The following is a 25,237-nucleotide window of genomic DNA, read 5'->3' as shown; positions in this document are numbered from 1 at the left end:
TACAAATTTGACCGGCTAACATACACAGTCAAAAAAAATGCATAAAATAAACTTACATTACTTAGATTTCAGCAAAGCCTTTGATATAGTTCCTCATAGGAGACTATTGAACAAACTTGAAGGGCTGAAGTTAGGACCCAAAGTGGTGAACTGGGTTAGAAACCGGTTGTTGGACAGACGCCAGAGGGTGGTGGTTAATGGAAGTCGCTCGGAGGAAAGAAAGGCGAGTAGTGGAGTCCCTCAGGGTTCAGTGCTGGGGCCGATCCTGTTCAATATGTTTGTGAGTGACATTGCTGAAGGGTTAGAAGGAAAAGTGTGCCTTTTTGCAGATGATACCAAGATTTGTAACAGAGTAGACACCGAAGAGGGAGTGGAAAATATGAAAAAGGATCTGCAAAAGCTAGAGGAATGGTCTAATACCTGGCAACTAAAATTCAATGCAAAGAAATGCAGAGTAATGCATTTGGGGATTAATAATCGGAAGGAACCGTATATGCTGGGAGGTGAGAAGCTGATATGCACGGACGGGGAGAGGGACCTTGGGGTGATAGTATCCGAAGATCTAAAGGTGAAAAAACAGTGTGACAAGGCAGTGGCTGCTGCCAGAAGGATGCTGGGCTGTATAAAGAGAGGTGTAGCCAGTAGAAGGAAGGTGTTGATGCCCCTGTTCAGGTCATTGGTAAGGCCCCACTTGGAGTATTGTGTTCAGTTTTGGAAACCGTATCTGGCGAAGGACATAAGAAGACTTGAAGCGGTCCAGAGGAGGGCAATGAAAATGATAGGAGGCTTGCGCCAGAAGACGTATGAGGAGAGACTGGAAGCCCTGAATATGTATACCCTAGAGGAAAGTAGGGACAGGGGAGATATGATTCAGACGTTCAAATACTTAAAGGGTAGAACAAAATCTTTTCCAGAGAAAGGAAAATGGTAAAACCAGAGGATATAATTTGAGGCTGAGGGATGGTAGATTCAAAGGCAATGTTAGGAAATTCTATTTTACGGAGAGGGTGGTGGATGCCTGGAATGCGCTCCCGAGAGAGGTAGTGGAGAGTAAAACTGTGACTGAGTTCAAAGAAGCGTGGGATGAACACAGAGGATCTATAATCAGAAAATAATATTAAATATTGAACTAAGGCCAGTACTGGGCAGACTTGCACGATCTGTGTCTGTGTATGGCTGTTTGGTGGGGGATGGGCTGGGGAGGGCTTCAGTGGCTGGGAGGGTGTAGATGGGCTGGAGTAGGTTTTAACGGAAATTTCAGCAGTAGGAACCCAAGCACAGTATCGGGTAGAGTTTTGGATTCTTGCCCAGAAATAGCTAAGAAAAAAAAAAAATTTAAATTGAATCAGGTTGGGCAGAATGGATGGACCATTCGGGTCTTTATCTGCTGTCATCTACTAGTTTACTATGTAACAAAACCACCAACTCAAGAACTCTTAAAATAAACAAAACTAACTGCTGCACAAACTACAGTAAACTAATAGAGGTTAATATGCAGAAAAAGCAATGTTACTTACCGTAACAGTTGTTATCCAGGGACAGCAGGCAGCTATTCTCACTAGTGGGTGATGTCATCAGACAGAGCCCCGGTACGGACGTCTCACAAGCACGTGTTGCTTGTAGAAACTTAAAGTTTCTAGATGCCCGCACCGCGCATGCGCCGGTGCCTTCCTACCCGGAGATCCGGGCGTGTCTCCTCAGTTCAGGTAGCTAGCCTGAGAAGCCAACCCAGGGGAGGTGGGTGGGACGTGAGAATAGCTGCCTGCTGTCCCTGGATAACAACTGTTACGGTAAGTAACATTGCTTTATCCCAGGACAAGCAGGCAGGTATTCTCACTAGTGGGTGACCTCCAAGCTAACCTCAGTGGGATGGAGGGGGAGTTGGCGACTTAAGAGAATAAATTTTTCAATACTGTTTGGCCAAACTGTCCATCCCGTCTGGAGAGGGTATCCAGACAATAATGTGAGGTGAATGTGTGAACCGAGGACCAGGTGGCAGCCTTGCAAATTTCCTCGATTGGTGTTGATCTGAGGAATGCTACTGAGGCTGCCATTGCTCTGACCTTATGGGCTGTGACCTTACAAGGAAGTGATAATCCAGCCTGGGCATAGCAGGAAGAGATACAAGCCGCCATCCAATTAGAGATGGTGCGCTTTGATACGGGTCTTCCCAACTTGTTAGGGTCGAAGGAGACAAAAAGTTGAGGAGTGGTTCTGTGTGGCTTGGTGCGATCCAGGTAGAAAGCCAAGGCACGTTTGCAGTCTAGAGTGTGAAGGGCCGATTCTCCGTGGTGAGAATGAGGCTTAGGGAAGAATACTGGAAGTACAATGGATTGGTTGAGATGAAATTCGGAGACCACCTTAGGCAGGAATTTCGGGTGAGTGCGGAGGACCACCTTGTCATGGTGGAATACTGTGAATGGTGGGTCCGCCATCAATGCCTGGAGTTCGCTGACTCTGCGAGCGGACGTAAGGGCTACAAGGAAAAGCACTTTCCAGGTGAGATACTTCAGAGGGGCCCTGTTGAGTGGTTCAAACGGGGGCTTCATGAGGTGGGAAAGGACTACATTGAGGTCCCAAACTACTGGGGGTGGTTTGAGAGGAGGGTTAACATGGAAGAGTCCTTTCATAAATCTGGCGACCACCGGATGGGCCGAGAGGGGTTTCCCTTGTAGGGGCTGGTGGAACGCCGCAATAGCGCTCAGGTGGACTCGTATGGATGTGGACTTGAGCCCAGATTGAGATAGGTGTAGGAGATAGTCCAGCACGGAGGATAAGGAAGCTCGCTGAGGTTCCGTTGACTTAGAAACACACCATGAGGAGAATCTGGTCCATTTTTGGGAGTAGCATTGTCGAGTGGCGGGCTTCCTGGAAGCTTCCAAGACCTCCCTCACTTCTTGTGAGAATTGGTGAGGGGTTACGTTGAGAGGAACCAAGCTGTCAGGTGGAGAGCCTGCAGGTTGGGATGAAGTAGTGATCCTTGATGTTGAGTAAGCAGTGAAGGAAACACTGGAAGTGGTACTGGTTCCCTGCTGCTGAGTTGAAGTAGGAGGGAGAACCAAGGTTGTCTGGGCCACCGAGGAGCTATTAGAATCATGGTGGCCCGTTCGAGTTTCAGCTTGACCAGAGTCTTCTGGATCAGCGGGAATGGTGGGAACGCATATAGAAATTGTTTCCCCCAGTTCAGTAGAAAAGCATCTGCCTCGAGGCGATGAGGAGTGTAGATCCTGGAGCAAAACTGAGGCAGTTTGGCGTTGTGGGGAGCCGCAAAGAGGTCTATCTGAGGCGTCCCCCATTGCGTGAAGATTTGGTGAAGGGGGCTGGAATGGAGAGTCCATTCGTGCGGTTGTAGCAGACGGCTTAGTTTGTCTGCTAAGACGTTGTTCTCCCCCTGGATGTATACTGCTCTGAGTAGGGTGTTGTGGCGCACCGCCCAGTCCCAGACTCGTAGAGCTTCCTGGCAAAGGAGGGCCGAGCCCGTGCCTCCTTGCTTGTTGATATAATACATGGCGGCCTGATTGTCTGTGCGAATGAGGATTACCATGTCGTGGAGTAGGTGTTGGAAAGCTTGGAGCGCATTGAAGATGGCTCTGAGTTCCAGTAGATTGATTTGGTGTAGTCTTTCCGCACTGGTCCAGAATCCTTGGGTGCGGAGACCCTCCAGGTGGGCCCCCCATGCGTAGTTCGACGAATCGGTTGTGAGAACTTTCTGATGGGGGGGAGAGTGCATCAGCAAACCTCTGGATAGATTCGAAGAGGTCATCCACCAAAGTAGAGACTGCCGAAGAGCAGGTGTGACTAAGATGCGTTTGGATAGTGGATCGGACGTTTGATTCCACTGTGATGCCAGGGTCCACTGGGGGATCCTGAGGTGGAGTCTGGCAAAGGGTGTCACATGTACTGTGGAGGCCATATGGCCCAGGAGCACCATCAGTTGTCTCGCCGGTAGGGTTTGGCGAGTAGACACCGACTGGCTGAGATGAAGAAGAGACTCCATGCGTTGCCGAGGCAGGAATGCTCGGAGTCGGGTGGTGTCCAGGACCGCTCCGATGAAGGGGAGGGACTGGGTGGGTTGTAGATGAGACTTGGAGAAGTTGATCTCGAAGCCCAAATTCTGGAGGAAGTAGGTTGTAGCCAAGGCCGCCGAAGTGACCTCTGGGGCTGACGGGGCCTTGATGAGCCAGTCGTCGAGGTATGGGAATACCTGTAGACCCCTGTCCCGGAGTGCTGCGGCCACTACCACCAGGCACTTTGTGAAGACTCTGGGGGACGAAGATAGGCCGAATGGTAGCACTCGATACTGTAGGTGCAGATTTCCCACCCGAAATCTGAGGAACTTTCGGGAGGGCCGGGTGAATGGGGATGTGAGTGTAGGCCTCCTTGAGATCCAGGGAGCATAACCAGTCGTTCTGCTCGAGGAGGGGGTATAGAGAAGCCAAAGTCAACATGCGAAACTTCTCTTTGACCAGGGACTTGTTGAGGGCTCGAAGGTCTAAAATGGGTCGCAGGTCGCCCGTTTTCTTCGGGACGAGGAAGTACCGGGAGTAAAACCCTCGGTTCAATTGGTCTGACGGGACCGGCTCGACAGCCCGAAGCTGAAGTAAGGTTTGGACTTCCTGAAGAAGCAGGGCGGTCTGCGTCGAGCTTGAAGGATACTCTCTTGGAGGATGGTCCGGGGGGACCCGGTGGAATTGAAGAGAGTATCCTTCTCTTATGATGGTGAGGACCCATAGGTCCGTGGTTATGGCCTCCCATCGATGGTAAAAAAGATGGAGGCGGCCCCCTATGGGAGAGGCCGAGGTTATGCTCCCGGGGGGGGCGTCAAAAGGGCTGGGGAGCCTTAGGTACCGCCGGTGGCTGAGGTTTTTGCTGAGACTTCTGGGGAGGTTGTCTCTTCGCAGGCTGTCTCGCAGCAGGCGTTTGTCTGGGCATGTAACGCCGCTGGTAAATCAGGGGTGGCCTGGAAGGTCGAGACTGTTGAGGTTTGGGTTTGGGCCGCAGGATGGATTGAAAGGATTTTTCATGATCCGACAGCTTCTTGGTAACAGTTTCGATAGACTCATCGAACAGGTCAGCTCCAGCACATGGTACGTTGGCGAGTCTGTCCTGTAGGTTGGGATCCATATCGATAGTACGGAGCCATGCCAGGCGACGCATAGCTACCGCGCTTGCGGCGGCGCGTGCCGAGAGTTCGAATGCATCGAAGGAGGATTGCATCAGCTGGAGGCGTAATTGGGAGAGGGAGGCTACCACTTCCTCGAACTCGAATCGAGCTTGGTTGTCTATGAATGGAGTGAACTTGCGGAGCACCGGCAAGAAGAACTCCAGATAGGAAGAGAAAAAGAAGTTGTAGTTTAGCACCCGTGACGCCATCATGGAGTTTTGGTAGAATTTTCTACCAAATTTGTCCATCGTTCTCCCCTCTCGGCCCGGCGGTACAGAGGCGTAGACCTGGGAGGGATGAGAGCGTTTAAGGGAGGACTCGACCAGTAGGGATTGGTGGGAGAGTTGAGGGCCCTCGAACCCTTTATGGTGCACGATGCGGTATCGAGCATCGAGTTTGCTGGGGATCGCCGGTATGGAATACGGCGTTTCGAAGCACTGCATGAAGGTCTGGTCCAGTAATTTATGCAAGGGGAGCCGAAGCGACTCCGTTGGAGGGTTAGGTAAATGCATGGTGTCCAGATACTCTTTGGAGTATCGGGAGCCCGTGTCAAGGGTCACATCCAGATCCTCCGCCATTTGTCGGAGGAATGATGAGAAGGACAATTGTTCCGCCAGCGTCGGTCTGTGGGACGGGCTGGAGGAGGAGGAGGCCTCCAGGTCCGTGGACATCGGGGAGTGACAAGGAGAATCGGGCACCAGTGTCTCCTCGTACTCCGGGCCCCTCGGGGGGGACACCTCTGATGAGGAGTATCCCCTACGTTGCAGTTTTTTCTGCGGTGACACCTCCGAATGGCGTGAGGAGTGCCAGGATGAGTGTCTCGATCGGTGCCCGTCTCGGTGGCGGGACGGGGATCGGGATCGTCTGTGCATCGCATGGTCTCCCGAGGCCCCCAAGTGGATAGGGCTGGAAGCAGTGGATCGCAACTGGGTTTGCGATGCGGGTTCTTGCGATGCTACCCAAGTCTGGTAAGGAGTACGGAAGAACTCTTCCTGACTATGCCCAGGGCTTCGAGTATCGATCGGAGGTCTGGTCCCATGTTGGCGCGGAGGCGTAATGGGTTCTAATGGCGGCATATCGGTAAGCGAGGCTTGCCGCGTGGGCATCGCCGCCCTCCCCCGTTCGTCCTCGTCGGTTGTCGAGGTCGAACGGTGTGGGGGAGGGGGAGGGGGCGGACCGCCCCTTTGGACCGGTACCGGGAGGTCACCCTGTATGGCAGCGATGAGCCCGGGTCCGATGGTCTGCATGAGCTCAACGAATTGAGCTTCCAGCACGGACCGTAGCGAAGCCGATAAGGAGGGATCCGCACCGAAAGGGGGTCCTCCTGCACGGACATCGCGCTCCTTCGAGGCCGAGTGCTTCTGCTTAGTAGCTTTCGGCACTTTGATGACCATTGTTGGCACTGTGGAAGGAAGAGGTACCTGAACCGAGGAGACCGGGGCAGGCACCGACGTCGAGCTCGTGGATGGTGTCGGGGTGAGCGATGCCGGTTTCACCACACTCGATGCAGGAGTGGTCGATGCCGGTTTCGCCCGAACCGGGGAGGTATCAGATGAAGTGGAGGCTGAGGGATCCTTAGCTGCGTCCATCTTGAACATCGATTCCCACAATAGGCAACGCCGCTTGAATGAGCGTGCCGTAAGGGTAGAGCAAGGCCCGCACGATTTCGGGATGTGGTCAGGGCCCAAACACTGCAAACAGCGCCAGTGAGGGTCCGTGAGTGAAATCGCGCGTTGGCACTTGCTGCACTTTTTAAACCCGGTGATTGGCCGGGACATAGGCCGGAAAATCTCCGCCGCTAGGTCGAAGCCAGTGGGCCTGAGCCACGTGGCCGGCCCGTTCGACCTGCCGGAGGAAATAATCTTCTTTTTTTTTTTTTTTTTTTTTTACTGAAAAAGAAAAGAACTGTTAACTGTAATTAAAAGAAAACGAAAACGCGGACAAGGAAGGCAAATTTAACTGAATTCAGCTAGCGCATGAAGAAGTTGAACTTCTCAGCTCCGCGGAAAAGAAAGAACTGAGGAGACACGCCCGGATCTCCGGGTAGGAAGGCACCGGCGCATGCGCGGTGCGGGCATCTAGAAACTTTAAGTTTCTACAAGCAACACGTGCTTGTGAGACGTCCGTACCGGGGCTCTGTCTGATGACATCACCCACTAGTGAGAATACCTGCCTGCTTGTCCTGGGATAAAGCTTGCTGGAAGAAATAGTGTAATAAATTAAATGAAATATGCTTTCAAATTGTTTCCCTAAAGAAAAAAGTGATGATACTGATCATAGATGTTGAAGTAAAGCATTCAAACAAAAAAGGTGGTGTCTTTTCAACCGGTAATACCATCTTTATTCACCAAATATAGGCTCAACAAAGATCCCTGTTTCTTTGATATCGCTGAAATCCACTGAACACATAAGTGGTGAGTAGCAGCATAAACAGCTTCACTGAAAGTGAAGTAAAATGAAGCTGTTTTATGCTGCTACCCACCACTCACGTGTTCAGTGGATTTCAGCGATATCTCTTTCAGTGTCCCCTGAGGAAGGGCGTTCCCATACACCGAAACAGGGATCCTTGTTAGGACCATATTTGGTGAATAAAGATGCCTTTTTTGTTTGACTGCTCTTCTCTGAAGGCGAGGTGTTCTGTTTGCTCACCTGAAGTAAAGCATTCTACATAATTGGGCCATGAAAATGTCCCTCAAGATTCAAGTCTAATCTGTCAAAATCTTTATTGGAAGAGAATAAAGCTCTGGTAGGATGATATAATTTAAGAGAATTAGCAATAGAAAGAAGATCATCATCATATAGGCTCCCTTTTATCAAGCTGCATAAAAGTTTTTATCGCAGATCGAGGCAGTAAAAGCTCTGATGCTCATAGAATTCCTAGGAGCATTGGAGCTTTTACCGCAGCGACCTGTGATTAAAAAAAAAACCAACACAGCTTGGTAACAGGGAGCCATAGTGCCTTATACATCAAAATTTTAAAATTAATTTTTCATAAAATAGGGAGCAAAGGATTCAAGACCAAAGGTGAATATCCCCAGGATGCATCAGGAAGAGGAAGGCCCACTGTTTTGAAAAGGCAGGCCTTCCAGCATGAGGGAGTGGGCATCCCTTCTGACGGATTTTCATCTAAAAGGTACGGGGAGTTGTGGGGAAGAGAGAGGGTAATGAGGGTTTGGGTGGGGTATTGTTGGTTCGCGGGGGGCCCAAGCGGCAGGAGGGAGTGGGCATCCCTCCTGCCACTCTTTAAAGGTGAGGGGGGGTTCCAGGTGGCCAAGGCAAGAGAAAGTGGACTTCCCTCTTCCTGATTTTTTTTTCAAGTAGAGAGAGGGGGGAGATTTTTGTGTTGTTTTTTTTTAAATGGACTTTTACCGGCCCCTCAGCAACCCACAAGATTTTAACAGCGATTTTAGAGAATCCAGGCCTAAGGGGCTATTTTCAGTGGCAGCAGTCTACATTTTAGATTTAAATGCCAGCTGGATAATATATATGTAGTGTGATGACTATAGCTGCTGCTATTTGGTTAAGTCATACTATTCACATATCTTTATTTATTTAAAAAGAACAAGAACATCAAATAAATGGTATGACAATGAATTATTAGAGTTAAAAAGATTAGTGAGAAAGAAGATCAGGCATGGTGGAAGATAAATCAATATGGAGATTAGAGATAAGGAATTAAAAAACCTTGATTAGGGAGAAATGAACCAAATATTATGCTCAGAAAGTAGGAAAATCCAATATAAATAGTAAAGAATTATTTAAATTAGTTAATAATCTCTTTAATACAGAATCTAAAACAAGATCAAGGTTAGAAAGTCTACCATCAGCAGAGGCTTTAGCTCAATACTTTGAAGCTAAGATTCATAATTTAAGAATTCATATAGATTCAACTATGTATGCAAATTTTGAATTCTTTTCATCCCAATCAAATGAGGGAATCAGGGCAGATATATCCTGGTCCCAATTCAACTTCCCTGTTTAGGCAATATTTTCTAACTTATTTTCTAAGTATGCAAAAAAGAATTGCCAACTTGATGATTGTCCTCCAATTGTAATGAGAAATGCTCTGCTCATTTTAAAATCAAAACTTTTTGATTGGATTATATCATTATTAGTGGCTGGGTCGTTTCCAAGTGAGATTGGTCAGATTTTAATCACCCCTATTATAAAGGATACGAAAGAAACTACAACTAATACATCCAATTTCAGACCAGTTGCTTCTATTCCCTTATTTACAAAAGTGATTGGTTTAGTAAATGTGCAATTAGTGAATTATTTAGATAAATTTGAAATTTTACACAATTTTCAATCTGGCTTCCACTCAGGATATAGCACTGAAATAGTTATAGCTTCAATAGTCGATCATATCCATAGCCTATTCAAATCGGGTTCAAGCGCAATTATTGTATAACTGGATTTGAGAACTGATTTTGACTTAGTTAACCATGATATATTGCTAGCATTCTTGGATTCCATCAGAATTTCAGGTAGGGTATGGAACTGGTTTCAAGGGTTTTTGAAAAATAGGTCTTACCAGGTAGTCAATGCTGGTCAATACTCTACCAGATGGGTAAATGAAAGTGGAGTTCTTCAGGGATCACCACTTTCTCCAACTTTATTTAATATTTACCTAGCACCTTTATGTTATTTATTACATAGTTTACAGGTAAAATTTTATGTTTACGCAGAGGACATTTCAATACTCATCCCTTTAACAGAACTCACTTCAGAAGTTATAGCTTTTATTCATACACAAGTGGAAATTTGGACATCTACATTTAGATTGAAATTAAATCCGGGCAAATCAAAATTCTTTCCAGCTAGTCCTAATGAAAAAATTACTGAAATAACTTTACTTTTAAACAGTCAATCTTATTCGATATCTCTTACGCTGAAAATTTTAAGGATTATTTTAGATCGGTCCTTATCTTTTAAGGCCCATACAGATTCTCTGGTTAAGAAATGTTTTATTGTTTTCTTGAAACTGCGTACTATTAGGAAATATTTTGATTTTATATCATTTAAAATCCTGGTTTAATCTTCAATCTTTTCAATATTGGATTATTGTGATGTTATTTATCTGAGATCGTATAAAATAACTACTAGCCGACTAAAAATCATACAAAATACAGCTATTCATTTGATTTTTAATCTGAAAAAAACACGATCATATCAGTGTATATTATCAAAAGCTTTACTGGCTACTGTTTGAGGCAAGAGTGCTTTTTAAATTTGGATGCATTTGTTTTAAAGTTTTATTTGGCTTAGCACCGGGTTACCTTGTTTCTCATTTTAGTTTTTTTTATTTCTAAAAAAAAAATATTCGTAGATCTGGTGGGTTTTATTTTCCTTCAGCAAATGCATGTCATTACAAAAGATTTCTGGATAGGACCTTAGCATTCCAAGCAGGATTAATGAATTCATGTTTGAATTTTCTTATTTCTCCATTTCTTACTTACTATCAGTTTCGAAAAGATCTTAAAACCCACTTATTTAAACAATATAATTATTGATTTTCATATTATTATGTAGTTATAATGTACTTTTAATCTTTTATCTATACTTATTTTAGTTCATATTGTGTTTTCCTTATTCATTAATTTTAATGCTTGTATTAGTTACTTAGAATTTTATTATGTATGATGTTATTATTATACTAGTCTTTAAGCCCGTTACATTAACGGGTGCTAGAATAGATGTGTGTGTTTGTCTTTCTCTCTCTTTCCTTGGCTGCTTTCTGTCTGTCTGTCTTTATTTCTTTATGTCTCAAATTCACCGGATTTTTATTTACTTATTTGTGTGTATGTATGACCTTGTTCCAAGCCCCCTTTTAACTCTTTCCTCACTGCATCTGTTAGCTTCCTCGTGCCCCAGTTAGGAAAAACAGGCTGAGAATCAGAAGTCAAGGTTCCCAAATCTCATTTTGTTTCTGCTACATGAGCTGGGAAGTTCCTAGTGTAGGCGCCAGCATTAAATCCAAAATCCCTTCTCCCCCCCCCCCAGTGGGGCAAGCCACTTCTCTCCCTGTCTTCTTCTGGCCCTGGGGCTGAATCACCTTAAGGGCCTGGGACTTCGGTTTCTAAATCTCGTACTGATCTCGTGCAAGCGACCGCCTCCTCAGTGATTCTAACGATGCAACTAATTGGATTTCCCCCAGCGAATCTGAGCCCTGTGCTGGGAGATCCAGGGAAAAGTCACCCCTGAGACCGGGAGGCTGCACAGACTGAGCTTGGCCCCTATCTGCCGGGTTTCACCTTGCACAGCTGCTGCCCCTTCGAACGGGAAGCGCTGGTTACACTTGGTGCAGGCATACAGCGCTGCCATCCGAATCGGGCCGGGTGCAGCTGGCGCCCGGCTTAACCCGAGACTCCTGTCAACAACCTCTGATTAGCACAACCCGTCTGACGGATGCAGCCTACCCTGCTGATGTTTGGGGGGAGGGGGTAAAGCAGACATGAGGCGATCACAATCTACACGGGCCCAGCTTCCGCATCTTATTGATTTGTATGGATGTCAATTGAGTGGGGACCACGAAGAAAGTAGCGGCTGGAATCTTTTTTCGGTGCTTCCCTTCCCGCCCCTTGAGGTGTCGCCGTGGCTCCTCTCGATCCCCGCCAGTGTCGGAAGCCTTCTCTGACGCTGGTGCGGCTCGTGAGAGGAGCAGACAGGAGAGCAGGATGTCCAGCGCTGGGGTCCAGTCCTTCCGGCGAGTGTAGGTAGGTGCTGGGGATTCGCGCATGCGCATTCCTGCGGCCACACACCTACTGATCACGGAAGCACGCCGATAGGCGTGCGCATGCGTGGCTAGCCTTTTATTATATAGGATTGTATGCAGAGTACCTAACCGCTATGAACTGCTGGTTAGGCGGTATATAAAAATAAATTATTATTAGTGCCCTGGAGGCATCTTTCTACTAAAAATTTCCATGTAAATGTCTAGTTAAATCGCATGATATGGAATTCTTATTCTGGGATTCAATTCAGTTGCAACAATTTCAGCTGGCTAGGGAAATGAAATAATTACTGTTTACATATAACAGATTTTAGAGGACCAAATCTAATTTGGCCCTAGATATTTTTGATTGAATCTGGGTCTATTTATGGACTCCGATTTCACTCAATTTTTTTATTTATTATTATTTTCCTGGAATTTCGGTATAGCTCCTCATTAATGTGGGCTTGAAAGGTAATTTTGAAATGATGTGTTTTCTTTTATGTTATTGTATTAACTTCCTTTTTTCTTTATTCATTATGTTTGTAATGTAATGATTGGAAAATTTATAAATAACTAAAACAAATTATTATTATTATTTGTAAGCTAGTCTATTAAGCTTGAAAGCCTATTTACAAGATCTAGTTCAAGGCAGTTTTACCATGCAGACATATTACACAAATTCAAACAGCATTACTTTATTATATTTTAAAATCTCCTTTATTCAATTTTATTTATGTATTCTCATTAGTTTTAAAAAGTTCAACGTGATTATTTTGAGACCAGTTATATTAGCAATGGCTTTAGCTTAGTAGCAAATGAATTTTAAATAGCTGTACTTCATTTTATAAACGATACTCTTATTTCAAATTATATTCTTCTAGGAAGAAATATTGATTTGTCTTTTTTAATTATACAGTTTCACTATGGTAACTTAACTTTTAGCAACCTCCAACTTAAGGATTGTCTATGCTAAATTGGAGGCCAAGATATATCAATATCAGTTAAAGTACCTGATGCTGAAATTTGGAAGGGTCACGACTGCTAACTGGAACCACACTTCCATAAACGTGGAGCTCTCGAACAATGGAAACACCACCCTTCAGCTCAGGTCTGAAAGATTCTTCTGAGCACTTCCGCAAACGCAGCAGGCCAATCAGGATGTCTTGTTCAGGATCTTCATAGGACAGGAAAGTCTCCCAACCACCATTGGCTACATAATCTCTTCTAATTAATTCAACCTTTAATAAAAATAAAAGAAAAAGCAGAACAATCTGATTACACAACCACTGATCAAGATTAAAGAGGATTCAATTTCATGGCCACATCAAATGCTGTAATATTATATAACGCAAAATCCACTATTAAACAGCAATTTCAGCTGAATTATATAAACAAGCTGGGGAAGTTACATTGTGATCTGCTACTACTAATCATTTCTAAAGCACTACTAGACATATGCAACGTTGTACATCAAAACACAGAAGAGACAATCCCTTCTCCAAAGAGCTTACAATCTAGTCAAGACAGACAAACTGGACAAGAAGGTGCATCAATACACTGTGCTCAGGTGTGTGAATTACAGAGGGAATGATAAGACAGATACTGGTGCTTAGAAGGTGGGTTGGAATGTGGAACCAGAGTAGACATGGGCTTTGAGTCTGGATTTGAATACTACCAGAGACGGAGATCGACGTATCGAGTCAAGCAGTTTATTCCAGGCATATGGTACAGCAAGGTAGAAGGGACGGAGCCTGGAGTTGGCTGTAGAGGAGAAGTGGAGACAGGGAGATGATGCACAGCAATGGGTGTGGCAGGGAAGAGATAAGAAGAAAGAGGGAGGAGATGGTACATATAGATAGATGAGTTGAGGGAGACAGGCCCAAGCTCCGGCACTGCCGGCAGAAGCTGTAAACGCTTCACCACATCTCCATTCAAATCAGCGCTGAAACGTGGGCGCTTAACCCCGCAATTGCCACATCACTGCTGCAGAAGACAGTCCTGGGGACTCGCAGCTTATACCTTGGGGTCCGTGAGCGTGGGACCGTTTTCTTATTTCCTCGTGGGAAGCTGTTTTGCGGGCTAGTGGGTGTGAGAAGCGGCTGGGATCGCGAGCAATGCCCGATGTTCTGTTGCTAACCATTACAACTGGGGCCTCTGGAGCCATGACTCCCTTAGTTCTGGCCGAAGTTATTTTTAAGTTCAAAGCCGCCGCCGCGGCTCCTCTCACGATCCCCGCCTGCGTCGGAAGCCTTCTCCGACGCAGGTGCAGCTCGTGAGAGGAGCTGCGGCGGCGGCTTTGAACTTAAAAATAACTTCAGCCAGAACATTACCTTGGGGTCCACGAGTGTGGTGCCATTTTTCCTCCCATGCTAATAGAACCCTAAGCGCGCATGCGCACTCCTGCATGCCACGGACATACGGATCAAGGAACACGCAGATTGGAGTGCGCATGCGCACTTAGTGTTTTATTATAGTAGATATATATATATATATCAGTACTTTTAGTTTTTGGTCCCGTATTTGCATAGGAGATATCTGTGTTCTGGTAGGAATGACTGTTGAGAAGCATTTGTGTAGCAGTTGTGTGCTTTGTGTAGTTTAATTTTGTGTTTAACTATTGTGTGGTGTTAATAAGATTATAGTGTGTGTATATGTGAAAAATGAATGGAGAAAATGGTATTACAATTAGTATTGTTATGGGGGCAGGGTCTGGGGTGGAGATTGGGCGGTTCTGACCCACCACTTAGCCTGTGTTTTAGATTTTGGCCCCTTAATGTGATTGATTTCGACACCCCTGATCTAGAGCAATGAAAAATAAAGCCAAAGCAAACAAAAGCCAAACTACTGTTTAGCATGCATCAGCATAAAATAGTGTACACTTGAAAGTTGTACTAGCATAAAGCTAATACTAGCTAGTAAAAATAACTGCAAAAATACAATCAACAAATAAAGTGAATCTGTTTTTAATGCATGACAGTTTTAATTGTGTGGTTACTGATTTGGACTTTCCCAGAATCAATTTGTGTTTTCATGCTTTAACTTTTCCATCACCTATTAGTAAGCATAAATATCAAAGGATACAAACCCCCCCAGCAGGAAATAACTGACTTAAACACTCCCTGTCCTTTGCACCACACCTGGTATGGTCTGACTTTGTGGTGGATCTCCTGAATGCCAACTTCTCTTGTTCTCACATCACGACACTAGAAGTAGAAGTTAAAAAAAAAAGGGTGAAAATGGATCAGTGCAGAATAGGTACACATTTTAATAGACTTAAAAATGACATTAAATGGATCAGTAATAGGTCAATCAAAATACAGTAGCCCAAAGGGACAGTCTCAAAGTTAAAATGCCCACCATCCCTCGTTCCTCAAAAGAAATATGAATTTAATGTGATTTGTGAAGAACTGCATCTGATCCAAGCAGTTTGACTGTGATTGCTTTTCCTAAAATTATTATTTTGAAAGACATTTTCCAACTGTGTGATTACTTCACAACCATATATGGCAAGCAGAAGTCCTCCTGTGTAAAACTGGAAAGATTACTTTTTAGTTACTGTTTGTGATTTTTAAGCAGTTCCCAACACTAGAAAAAAGCTACATCAGAAATTATAGTACCCCCTCCATATTCATAGGGGTTAGGTATACAGCCTCCTCGCGAATACCATAAAATCATGAATAACTCCAGCCCCCACAGTAATATCACCACACTGGCCTCTAAGAGGGAAGATAATTTTTCTAACTAGTTTCTGGTGCTGAGAGCTGAACTTTGGTGCTCTTGGAGTGCAATTTGGAGGAACAGTTTCCAAATGTAGGGTGTAACCTATCTGGATAATATTTTGAGAATCCATCCAGCGGAGGTTATAAGGAGCCAACTTGCTTAGGAAGGATGCCTGGAACAGTTACTAGGATTGCAACTATGCTTTCCTGGAGCCAGTCGAAAGCTCGCCACAGATTTTGACAGGGGAATCATTTGGGACTTTTGGGATCTGTGCTGTCTTGGATGGTAGCGAGATTCCTGGTTGTTCTGGGGTAGTTGAGAGGGTGAAGGATACCTATGCCATTGAGAATGGTGGGCTCTCTGCTGCCCTCCATTAGTAAGCCTCCTAGATGTGCAGGGTGAGCCAGGAGTGGACCAGGATAGCAACTTGATGGTATCAGAACATTTTTTGATGAGGTCTGCAACCTCCTCCACCTTGTCATCAAAAAAATGTATCACTTCACCATGATACACACTAAGTTTTGCACGCAGTCAGTGAATTTGCATAATCCAGTACCCATAACCGATCCAATTATGGCTTGCAATGTTAGACCATCGATTGGATGACTTGTTTTAATATTAATGACCTCATTTTAATAGTAATGAGATCATTTCCATGCCAGAATCGGAGAATGTACGACTGTACAGAAAACCACACAGTGAGCCATTTTCAACATCTGGTCAGAAAATTCCAAAAGTCGCTAAATTAGTCAAACTGGTTTAGTGACCTTCAGTACCCAGAGGGTTTAGTGCATCCAGCTCTCAATCTCCACTAACCACTACTTTAAATAGCTAACCACAAGTAGTTTGAGATCCATTCCCTTCTCCCTTACCCTTATCAGTGCTAACTCAAAGTTACCTCTCAACCATATCCATGTTCCTTACATAGCAGACCTTGCAATCCACATACAGACTCCTATCACTCCCCAAGGTAATACCCAAACCACCTTGATCAATCTCATTTAGGTATCATTTCCCTCTTCTAGTCTATGGCTCTATTACACCTTCTTCTCTTTTAACTGACCTTATCCAATCTCCCCCCTCCACCCCAAACCACGGCATTCCTCAAGTCCACATTGTCCATTTTTTGAACTCACCATCCCTTCTATCACCCACCTTCTTCACAGTTTTAAGTGTTCAACAGTTTCTCCATATCATCCCTCCCCATCCTATCTTACTGCATCTCACCTGCACTGCCATCGTCGCACCTACCCTGGTGAGAAATTAGAGCTATTTCAGTGCCGTCTGTGTCATCCGCTGCTGCTGAGAGAACATTTAAAACAGGACCCGAGACCTGGTAGAAGAGGCTGCTTTCCCTCATATCTCCCTGGTGAGAGATTGGAGCTTTGGTGGTGGTTTCTGACCTCATCTGCCACCACCAGGAGAACATTTAAAAGCAGTTGTGCTGTGATCTGCATGAGTAGAGTGAGGATTGATGAGGAGGGCCAGGATTGGGGTTGATGTCCCCAGCAGTGAGTAGAAGGAGGAGCTAAAGAGTATGGAGAAGGGTAGAATAGAAACATGTCATCAGATAAAGGCTAAATGGCCTATCTAGTCTGCCCATCCGCAGTAACCATTATCTCTTTCTGCGGAGAAAATGGTATAGTGGTATAATTAGTTTTTACCCCTCCCCCACCTCTTTTTTTTTTTTTTTTAATGCACTGCGGTTCCAACTTTTGTATTTTGTAGTATTTAATGTAACAATTTGCTTTCTTATGCTCTTTATATACTTAGTTCAACTATGTTGTTAAGATTGTTGAGCATCTACTGTTTTTCTAATTATATTCTCTAATAAAATATCTTGGATAAAAAAAATAAAGATACTTTGTTCCAAATCATGCTCTTTTGAGCAACTGTCAGCCTTTCTCCAGTTTCTAGTTTAAAAATCTGTTGTATCTCCTTTTTAAAAACCAACACCAGCAGCCTGGTTCCATCCTGGTTAAGGTGGAGCCATCTTTGTGGAATTGGTTCCCCCTTCCCTAGTATATCACCCAGTTCCTAACAAATCTAAAACCCTCCTCCCTGCACCATCGCCTCATCCATGCACTGAGACTCCAGAGCTCTATCTGTCTCTTGGGCCTTGTGCGCGGAACAACAAGCACTTCCAAAAATGCTACCCTGGAGAGTCTGGATTTTAACTTCCTACTAAGAACCTAAATTTGACTTCCAGAACTTTTCTACCACATTTACCTATGTTGCTGGTACCCACATGTACCAAGATAGAAGACTCTTCCTCAGCACTGTCTAAAATCTTATCTAGTTGATGCGCGAGGTCCACCACATTCACATCAGGCAGGCAAGTGACCAAGAGATCCTCACATTCACCAGCCACCCAGCTATTTACATGCCTAATAACCGAAATTCCCACTATAACAGCCATCCTAAACCTTCCCTCCTGGGCAGAAGCCTCTGGAGACATCCTCAATGCAAGAGGACAATGTATCCCCTGGTGGGCAGGTCCTGGCTACAGGATCACCTTCTACTTCACCAGGGTGATGCTCTCCTTTAAGAAGACCTCCCTCCTCAGAGTACAAAGGCTGCCAGACTGGAGGTGGGACTTTTCTGCAACATCCCTGTAGGTCTCCTCTATATACCTCTCTGTCTCCCCTCAACTCCTCCAAGTCTGCTACTCTAGCCTCAAGAGATCGGGCCCGTTCCCTGAGTGCTAGGAGCTCTTTGTCCTGAGCATACACATAAGACCTCTCACCAACTGGGAGATAATCAAACATGTGAAACACAGTGCAAAAGACTGGATAGCCCCCATTTTGCTGTTGGACTGCTGCATGCATCTTAATATTGGTGATTTCTTTGTTAAGTTGCTATGAGAGTTGCAAAATGTACACAAAGGTCCCCTAAGATTGCTAGTTTTATGTTAGGTTAGGTAGTGTTTAATTTTTTGTTGTTGTTTTGTAATGCTATAATTTTTAGGTTACCCTCCCAGGATTTCTTAGACTACTTCTTAATAGCTAATTACTAGCTAATAGAGATTAGCTAATTACACTTTTAGCCTTTTAATTGGTTCAAGGACCTATAAATCAGAGATCAGGCAAGGGATAGTTGAGAGCTGGGGAGGGTGGGTGAAAATTAAACACTAAATAAAGACTTTCCTCAACTGTTGTCTAAACCCTAATCTGATCTTATCTTATGCGCTGAAATGCAACCTAAAATACTAATCTAGACTAAACACTTTTTATATAAAAACCCTAACAGAGACTTTAAAGGCTACACTATTGCCTAAACTGATTTTGCTGGTCTAAAACGAAAACAGAAGGACAATGAAATAACCTACTGAAGCCCAAGTTTTACCTTTCCCCAAGTTTGAATATGAGCAGGTAAGATATTCCAATGGTGTTTTTCTTCCCCTTAGCAGATCCTCACTCAGCATCTCTTCAGGTGAGTCTCTTTCAATTGAAAGGAAACTTTGGAATGAGGGGGCATTGGATGAAGGTAAAAGGAGATAAATTCAGAAGCAATCTTAGAAAATATGTTTTCATGGAAATGGAGGTGAATGATTTGAATAGCCTCCCAATGGAGGTGGTGGAGACAAAGTGTATCTAAATTCCCAAAAGCTTGATACTAGTACGTTGGATCTCTAAGGGAGATGCGGGAATAGTAGATGGTATTGGTTAGGCAGACGATAGAAAAATGAAAGCAGATAAAGACCATGTGGTCTATGTTTTTATGTAAGTTTCCACATGAACATCTTGATTCTTGCACTACTGGCCAATTCTATCATTTGCCCAGTAATCTCTGGTTCCTTTCTTCCTTCTCTAGAAAACCAGAAATATGTTCCCCTATACTAAGTAAAGTACTGCTGAATCAGGTCCACAGTCTATAAACTCCAGTATAAAGCAATGAATCTCTGCTTTCTTACCTCAGTGCCTAAATCCTTCATCCTGGCCAATGCTAGTTCTCTCAAATTTCCATGCTCCACACCTGAACTCACCAGTGGCATTGGAATATCTCTGTTAAGAGAAAAAAGAAAACACATTTAAGAAGTCTTAAATACACACTTACACTAGATTCCAATAAATCAACAATGTCTGGGCAGAAATCTGTTTTATCTCAGTGGCTGAGCTAATGAAAAAAAGATTTGTATATCTGTCAAACCCAACCATGGCTATTTAAGGTTTATGGACTATTTATTTCCTCTAGGAACTTATATAAAAGGTTATAAAACTAAGCTACACTAATTGCCTTGTCTACATCTTCTGAAAAAAAACTCTGCAGCCTTAAAACCACAACAATATAAATACTGTATATTCTACAATTTTATAATACGTGCAAAAAATTTTTTTATTGGGATAGTGCTCATATCTACAGAGAGAAACATAGAAACATAGAAAAAAGCAGCAGAAAAGGGCTATAGCCCACCAAGTCTGCCCATTCCAAGTATCCTCTCCCCTGAATTTACTCCCTTAAAGATCCCACGTGAGTATCCCATTTTCTCTTAAAATCCGTCACGCTGCTGGCCTTTATCACCTTGAGTGGGAGTCTGTTCCAATGATCCACTACTCTTTCGGTGAAGAAGTACTTCCTGGAGTCGCCATGAAACTTCCCTCCCCTGATTTTCAGCGGATGCCCTCTGGTGGTCGAGGGTCCCATGAGCCAGAAGATATCATCTGCTGACTCAATGCGTCCCGTGATGTACTTATATGTTTCAATCATATCTCCCTGTTCTCTTCTTTCCTCAAGTGAGTACAACCAAAGATCATCAGATCTATGTCCCCTTTGTCCCAGCTTTTAAATATTTTATATCTATATACAGTTCAACATGCTCCTTTCATGATTCAAATGTTAACAACATTCAATCTTGAACATAATATCAGCAGCAATAATAAAATGTTTATTTTAACTTATTGTTCAAGCCAGGCTGGGAGACTTGAACAGAGGGGCCGAAAGAATTGTCAGAATGGGCTCCCTCTCTCAATATAATTTTATTAGTTTGCCCAGTTTGGTTTTCCAGTCAGGTATACTGACGTCACACCACTCTATTCTTTTTCCTTGTCGGGTATCTATTTTGCATATTTCTAATATCATAGCTTATTTCTTTCACTCGGTCACTAATATGATGTGCTCATTCTTTACTTTATTTCATTCCTATTTGTCTTCCTTCTATGATTTTGTTTTAATTAAAATTGCCTTATGATTCTCCTGTAGTATTTTGTTTTGCTTATTTGCAATCCATTTCTTGTGGTTTATAGAAGCATCGGTACGTTGGGGGCGTGGCTTGGAGCGCGCACGATATGGCAGCTTAACCGCAGAGCTCCTGAGTCCCAGGCAACAACTGAATAAAATAAAACTGTTTATTTACTTGTCCGACTTAAAAATAATAAAAATCAACGGCGGAAATGGCAGCGATAAGGCAAGGAAAAAATGAAAAACCTTGTACTTCGGGAGTGTCGGCAAAAAGGTCAAAGGTAACCCCTGTATCGCCGTCCAGCGTACCAATCCCGCTGGAAGCAGATGAAATTAATGAAAAAGCTGACATCATGGCGGAATTATTTAAAATCAAAATAATGCTGACTGATAATGCCAACAAATTATCAGAAGTGAAGGAAGAGTTGATTAACCTGAAACAAGAAATCCAAACTGACAGACAAAGAATGTCTGTGATGGAGGAAAGAATCTGTCAGTTGGAAACTTTCACACAAAAGTGTGAAGAGGAAAAGAAAAATGTAACAGCCTTAAAAAATCAACTAATTGATATGGAGAATCGAGGAAAAAGAAAGAATATTAGAATCCTTGGCTTAGCTGAAAATATTGAAGGAGAAAACCCTATACAGTTCTTGGAAAATCTTTTGCCTAAACTGCTGCAGCTGAATTCTAAATGGCCGTTGGAGATAGAACGTGCCCACAGAATCCCCACAAGAAAACAAACAAACCAGACAGCTCCTAGACCTCTGATCTTCAAAGTATTAAGATACCAACAAGCATTTGAGATCTTAAAAGTGGCAAAAGCAAATAAAAACCTAAACTATAAAGGATCTAAACTGATTTTTGTTCCTGACTTTGCTAAAGATACTGCAAATATAAGGAAACAATTCCTTACATTCAGACAACAATTAAAAGAAAAGGGCTACATGTATGGTCTTTACTATCCGTCTACAATGAGAATTTCTACAGGAAATAAATCTATGTATTTTCAAGATCCTGCTAAACTGAAAGAATTTTTGACACAAGAAGAACCAATGTCTACATAATAAAGCAGAATAAAGCAAATTTATCTAATGAAAATAGATGGAAATAAAGAAAGAAAAAAGAAGAGGAACTAATGTCTACATATAATCAGAATAAAATGGAAGTTTCATCTGAAGAAAGGATATAGAAAATGCAAGATAAAATAAGAATGACAATTTTTGATTCAAATTGTATTACAATATATTGAATTTTATGACTTAAATTAATTTTTGATTTTATTCCATCCATTTAAAAAAAAAAAAAAATTTTTTTATAATTTTTGATTCAATTATTATTATTAATATATTGGATGTTATGATAAATTTACATTATAATTGAATTGAATACTATTATAGAATTATTGCATATATATTTAATACTGCTATTATTAATTGGAAAAAAAAAAAAAAAAAAATTATTTTAGATTTGATTAAATGAGTGTGGAAATTATTATAACATAGATATTTAATTCCTATACATATTAGGTTATTATAAATGATGATGTTTAAAAATGTTATTATTACAATATGATATATGGAATTAGAATTATATTTTACATATATTAAATTTATTGTAGGGAGAATATATTATTTTTATCTAAGACTTGAAAATATTAAGATGATTTATCCAATTATAATTTATATGAATTACTACATCTATATTTAATTCTGCTAATATTAATGGAAAAATTTTTTTGGATTCGGTTAAATGAATGGGAAATTATTATAACATAGGTATTAATTATAAAATCTTTTTGATATAAATATTTATCTATACATATTACGATACTATAAATGATGATTTTCAAATATATAAAATGATTTACTAAAATATTTATTATTATATATATTATATATATAGGAATAGATATATCTAATTTGAATATATGAAATTAGAACTATATATGAAATATATTTAATTTATTGAAGGGGTAATATATTATTTATATCTAAGACTTGAAAAGATTAATATGATTTATCAAATTAAATTTGATATGAACTATAATATACAAGGGGATTTAATGAAGGTTTAAATGAATAATAAGGTGGATAAAGAAATATGAAATGTATTGAATTAGAGAATATTTTTATGAATGATTAGTTGCCTGGGGGAGGGGATTTAGGTTTTGCATGACCAATGTGTGTTCCAGGACAAACATTGATAGTGGGAGGGTCGGGAGGGAAAATAGAGGGTGGGAATGGGAATCAATATATATTAATTGTGCTGAGATCTAATCATGTATATTATCATAGAATATTGGTTAAAATTTAATGATAAATAAGATGGATATAAAAATTTATTCTATGAATGTCAATGGTTTAAATCATCCTATTAAGAAAAAGAAAATATTATCGTTCCTTAAAAATCAAAATGCGGATATCTACTTCATACAAGAGACCCATCTTTCTGAAACTGAATCTAAAAAATTATCTGGGGGTTGGATTTCTAAATGTTTATTTGCACCGGCTTTAAAGAAAAAAGCTGGAGTGGCTATTCTGATAAACAAAAAATGCAATGCGAATTTCAAATTAATAAATTATGACCCCTTAGGTAGATGGGTGCATGTCGAAATGGATCTGGGAAATACAACCATGAATTTATTCAATTTATATGCTCCTAATACGAATCAAATGGAGTTTTTCAAACAAATTCAACAATTACTTTTACCACTGGCTACATCTAATTTAATAGTAGCAGGAGATTTCAATGCTGTAATGGATCCAATTTTGGATAAAAAACCAAGTAGAATTATGAAATCATTAGGCTTAGATAATTTGATTCAATCTTGTGATTTAGTAGATATATGGCGTATTCTTCATTTTAATGATCAGGAATTTTCTTTTTGTTCTCAGGTCCACAAATCCTTTTCACGAATTGATTATATATTTGTTTCTAATAACCTAGCGCAGCATGTGATAAAAGCAGTTATAGATCCTATTATAATTTCAGATCATGCTGGTGTGTGGATTAATCTTCAAAATTATGATATTGAACATTTAAATTCAATTTGGAGATTTAATAATATTTTTTTAGCGGATTCAAATTTTCTCGAAGAATTTAAATTAAAAATACAAGAATTTTTTCAAATTAATGATTCAGATAATATTAATGCTGAGATTTTATGGGACGCTTTTAAAGCAACAATGAGAGGGAATATTATTTCATACTCAGCATATATTAATAAACAACATAAAAAACAATTTTTTGAATTAGGAAAACAAATTAAATTATTAGAAAATAAATTAATTGAAAAATGGGAAAATAAAACATTACAAGATTTATTAAAATTAAAAGTTAAATATAATGAGATTTCTTCTCAATTTATGAGAAAAGATTTATTTAATAGACAAGTTCAATTTTACGGAAATTCAAATAAAGCTGGAAAATTATTGGCAAATTTCCTTAAAGCAAAAAAAAGAAAATCCAAGATTATTGCAATTAAAGATATACAAGGTAATACACACACTAACAATAAAGACATTTTAAGACAATTTCTTGATTTTTATAAAGATTTATATTCTTCTGAATCTTATAAAAATAAAGAACAAGATGGACAAAAATTTTTAAATTCATTTATTGGACCAAATGTTCCAGATCATATAAAAAGAAGTTTAGAAGAACCTATATCTTTAAAAGAAATAGAATCAGCATTGAAGTCTCTTAGAGTTGGATCCGCTCCGGGTGGTGATGGTTATACGGTTGAATTTTATAAATCATTTCAAAACATTATTTTACCATATCTATTAAAATTGTATCAATATCAAATGAATAATGGAAATATATCAGGTACTATGGCTGATTCATTAATTATTGTCTTACCAAAACCAAACAAAGATCCTACCTTGGTTTCAAATTACAGGCCTATTTCCTTATTAAATGTAGATGGTAAATTAATTTCTAAAGTACTAGCAATAAGATTGGCAAAAGCTCTTCCTTTCATTATTGATGTACATCAAACAGGATTTATTGCTAAAAGACACTCATCACATAACACCAGATTAGCATTTCACTCTTTAAATTTAGCAAAAAATATGAATGATCCAACTTTTATGCTATCTTTGGATGCAGAAAAAGCATTTGATAGAGTAGAATGGAAATTTATGTATCAATCTCTAGAATGGTTTGGAATAGGACCCGGTTTTATTAAAATGATTCAGACATTGTATAGCTCTCCTGGTGCAAGATTATATATAAATAACAATTTATCAGATAAATTTAATTTGCAAAGGGGAGTTAGACAAGGATGTCCTTTGTCTCCCTTACTTTTTGATATTGTTCTAGAACCCTTGTTAATTGCAATTAATCAAACTAAGGAGATAAGGGGAATCCCATTTTCTTACTGGGAATATAAACTTTCTGCATATGCAGATGATATCTTATTATATTTGAGAGAACCGGGGATTACTATTCCAAATTTA

General features: G+C 41.3%; 1 protein-coding gene across 2 annotated transcripts in view; it reads right to left on the bottom strand.

The window, feature by feature from the left end:
- ELP3 (elongator acetyltransferase complex subunit 3) overlaps positions 1-25,237 on the bottom strand; it is a 185,382-nt gene that overhangs the window by 45,260 nt on the left and 114,885 nt on the right. For both annotated transcript variants that reach the window (XM_033937686.1, XM_033937685.1), the window contains exons 11-13: positions 19,513-19,603; positions 15,017-15,082; positions 12,890-13,117 (exon numbers count right to left, since the gene is read on the bottom strand). In XM_033937686.1, coding sequence (XP_033793577.1) covers positions 12,890-13,117; positions 15,017-15,082; positions 19,513-19,603 — 385 coding nt within the window. The remainder of the gene's footprint in view (positions 1-12,889; positions 13,118-15,016; positions 15,083-19,512; positions 19,604-25,237) is intronic.

Source organism: Geotrypetes seraphini, chromosome 3, assembly GCF_902459505.1.
Source record: "Geotrypetes seraphini chromosome 3, aGeoSer1.1, whole genome shotgun sequence".
Taxonomy (NCBI): domain Eukaryota; kingdom Metazoa; phylum Chordata; class Amphibia; order Gymnophiona; family Dermophiidae; genus Geotrypetes; species Geotrypetes seraphini.
This window is presented reverse-complemented; position numbering and strand designations above follow the sequence as displayed.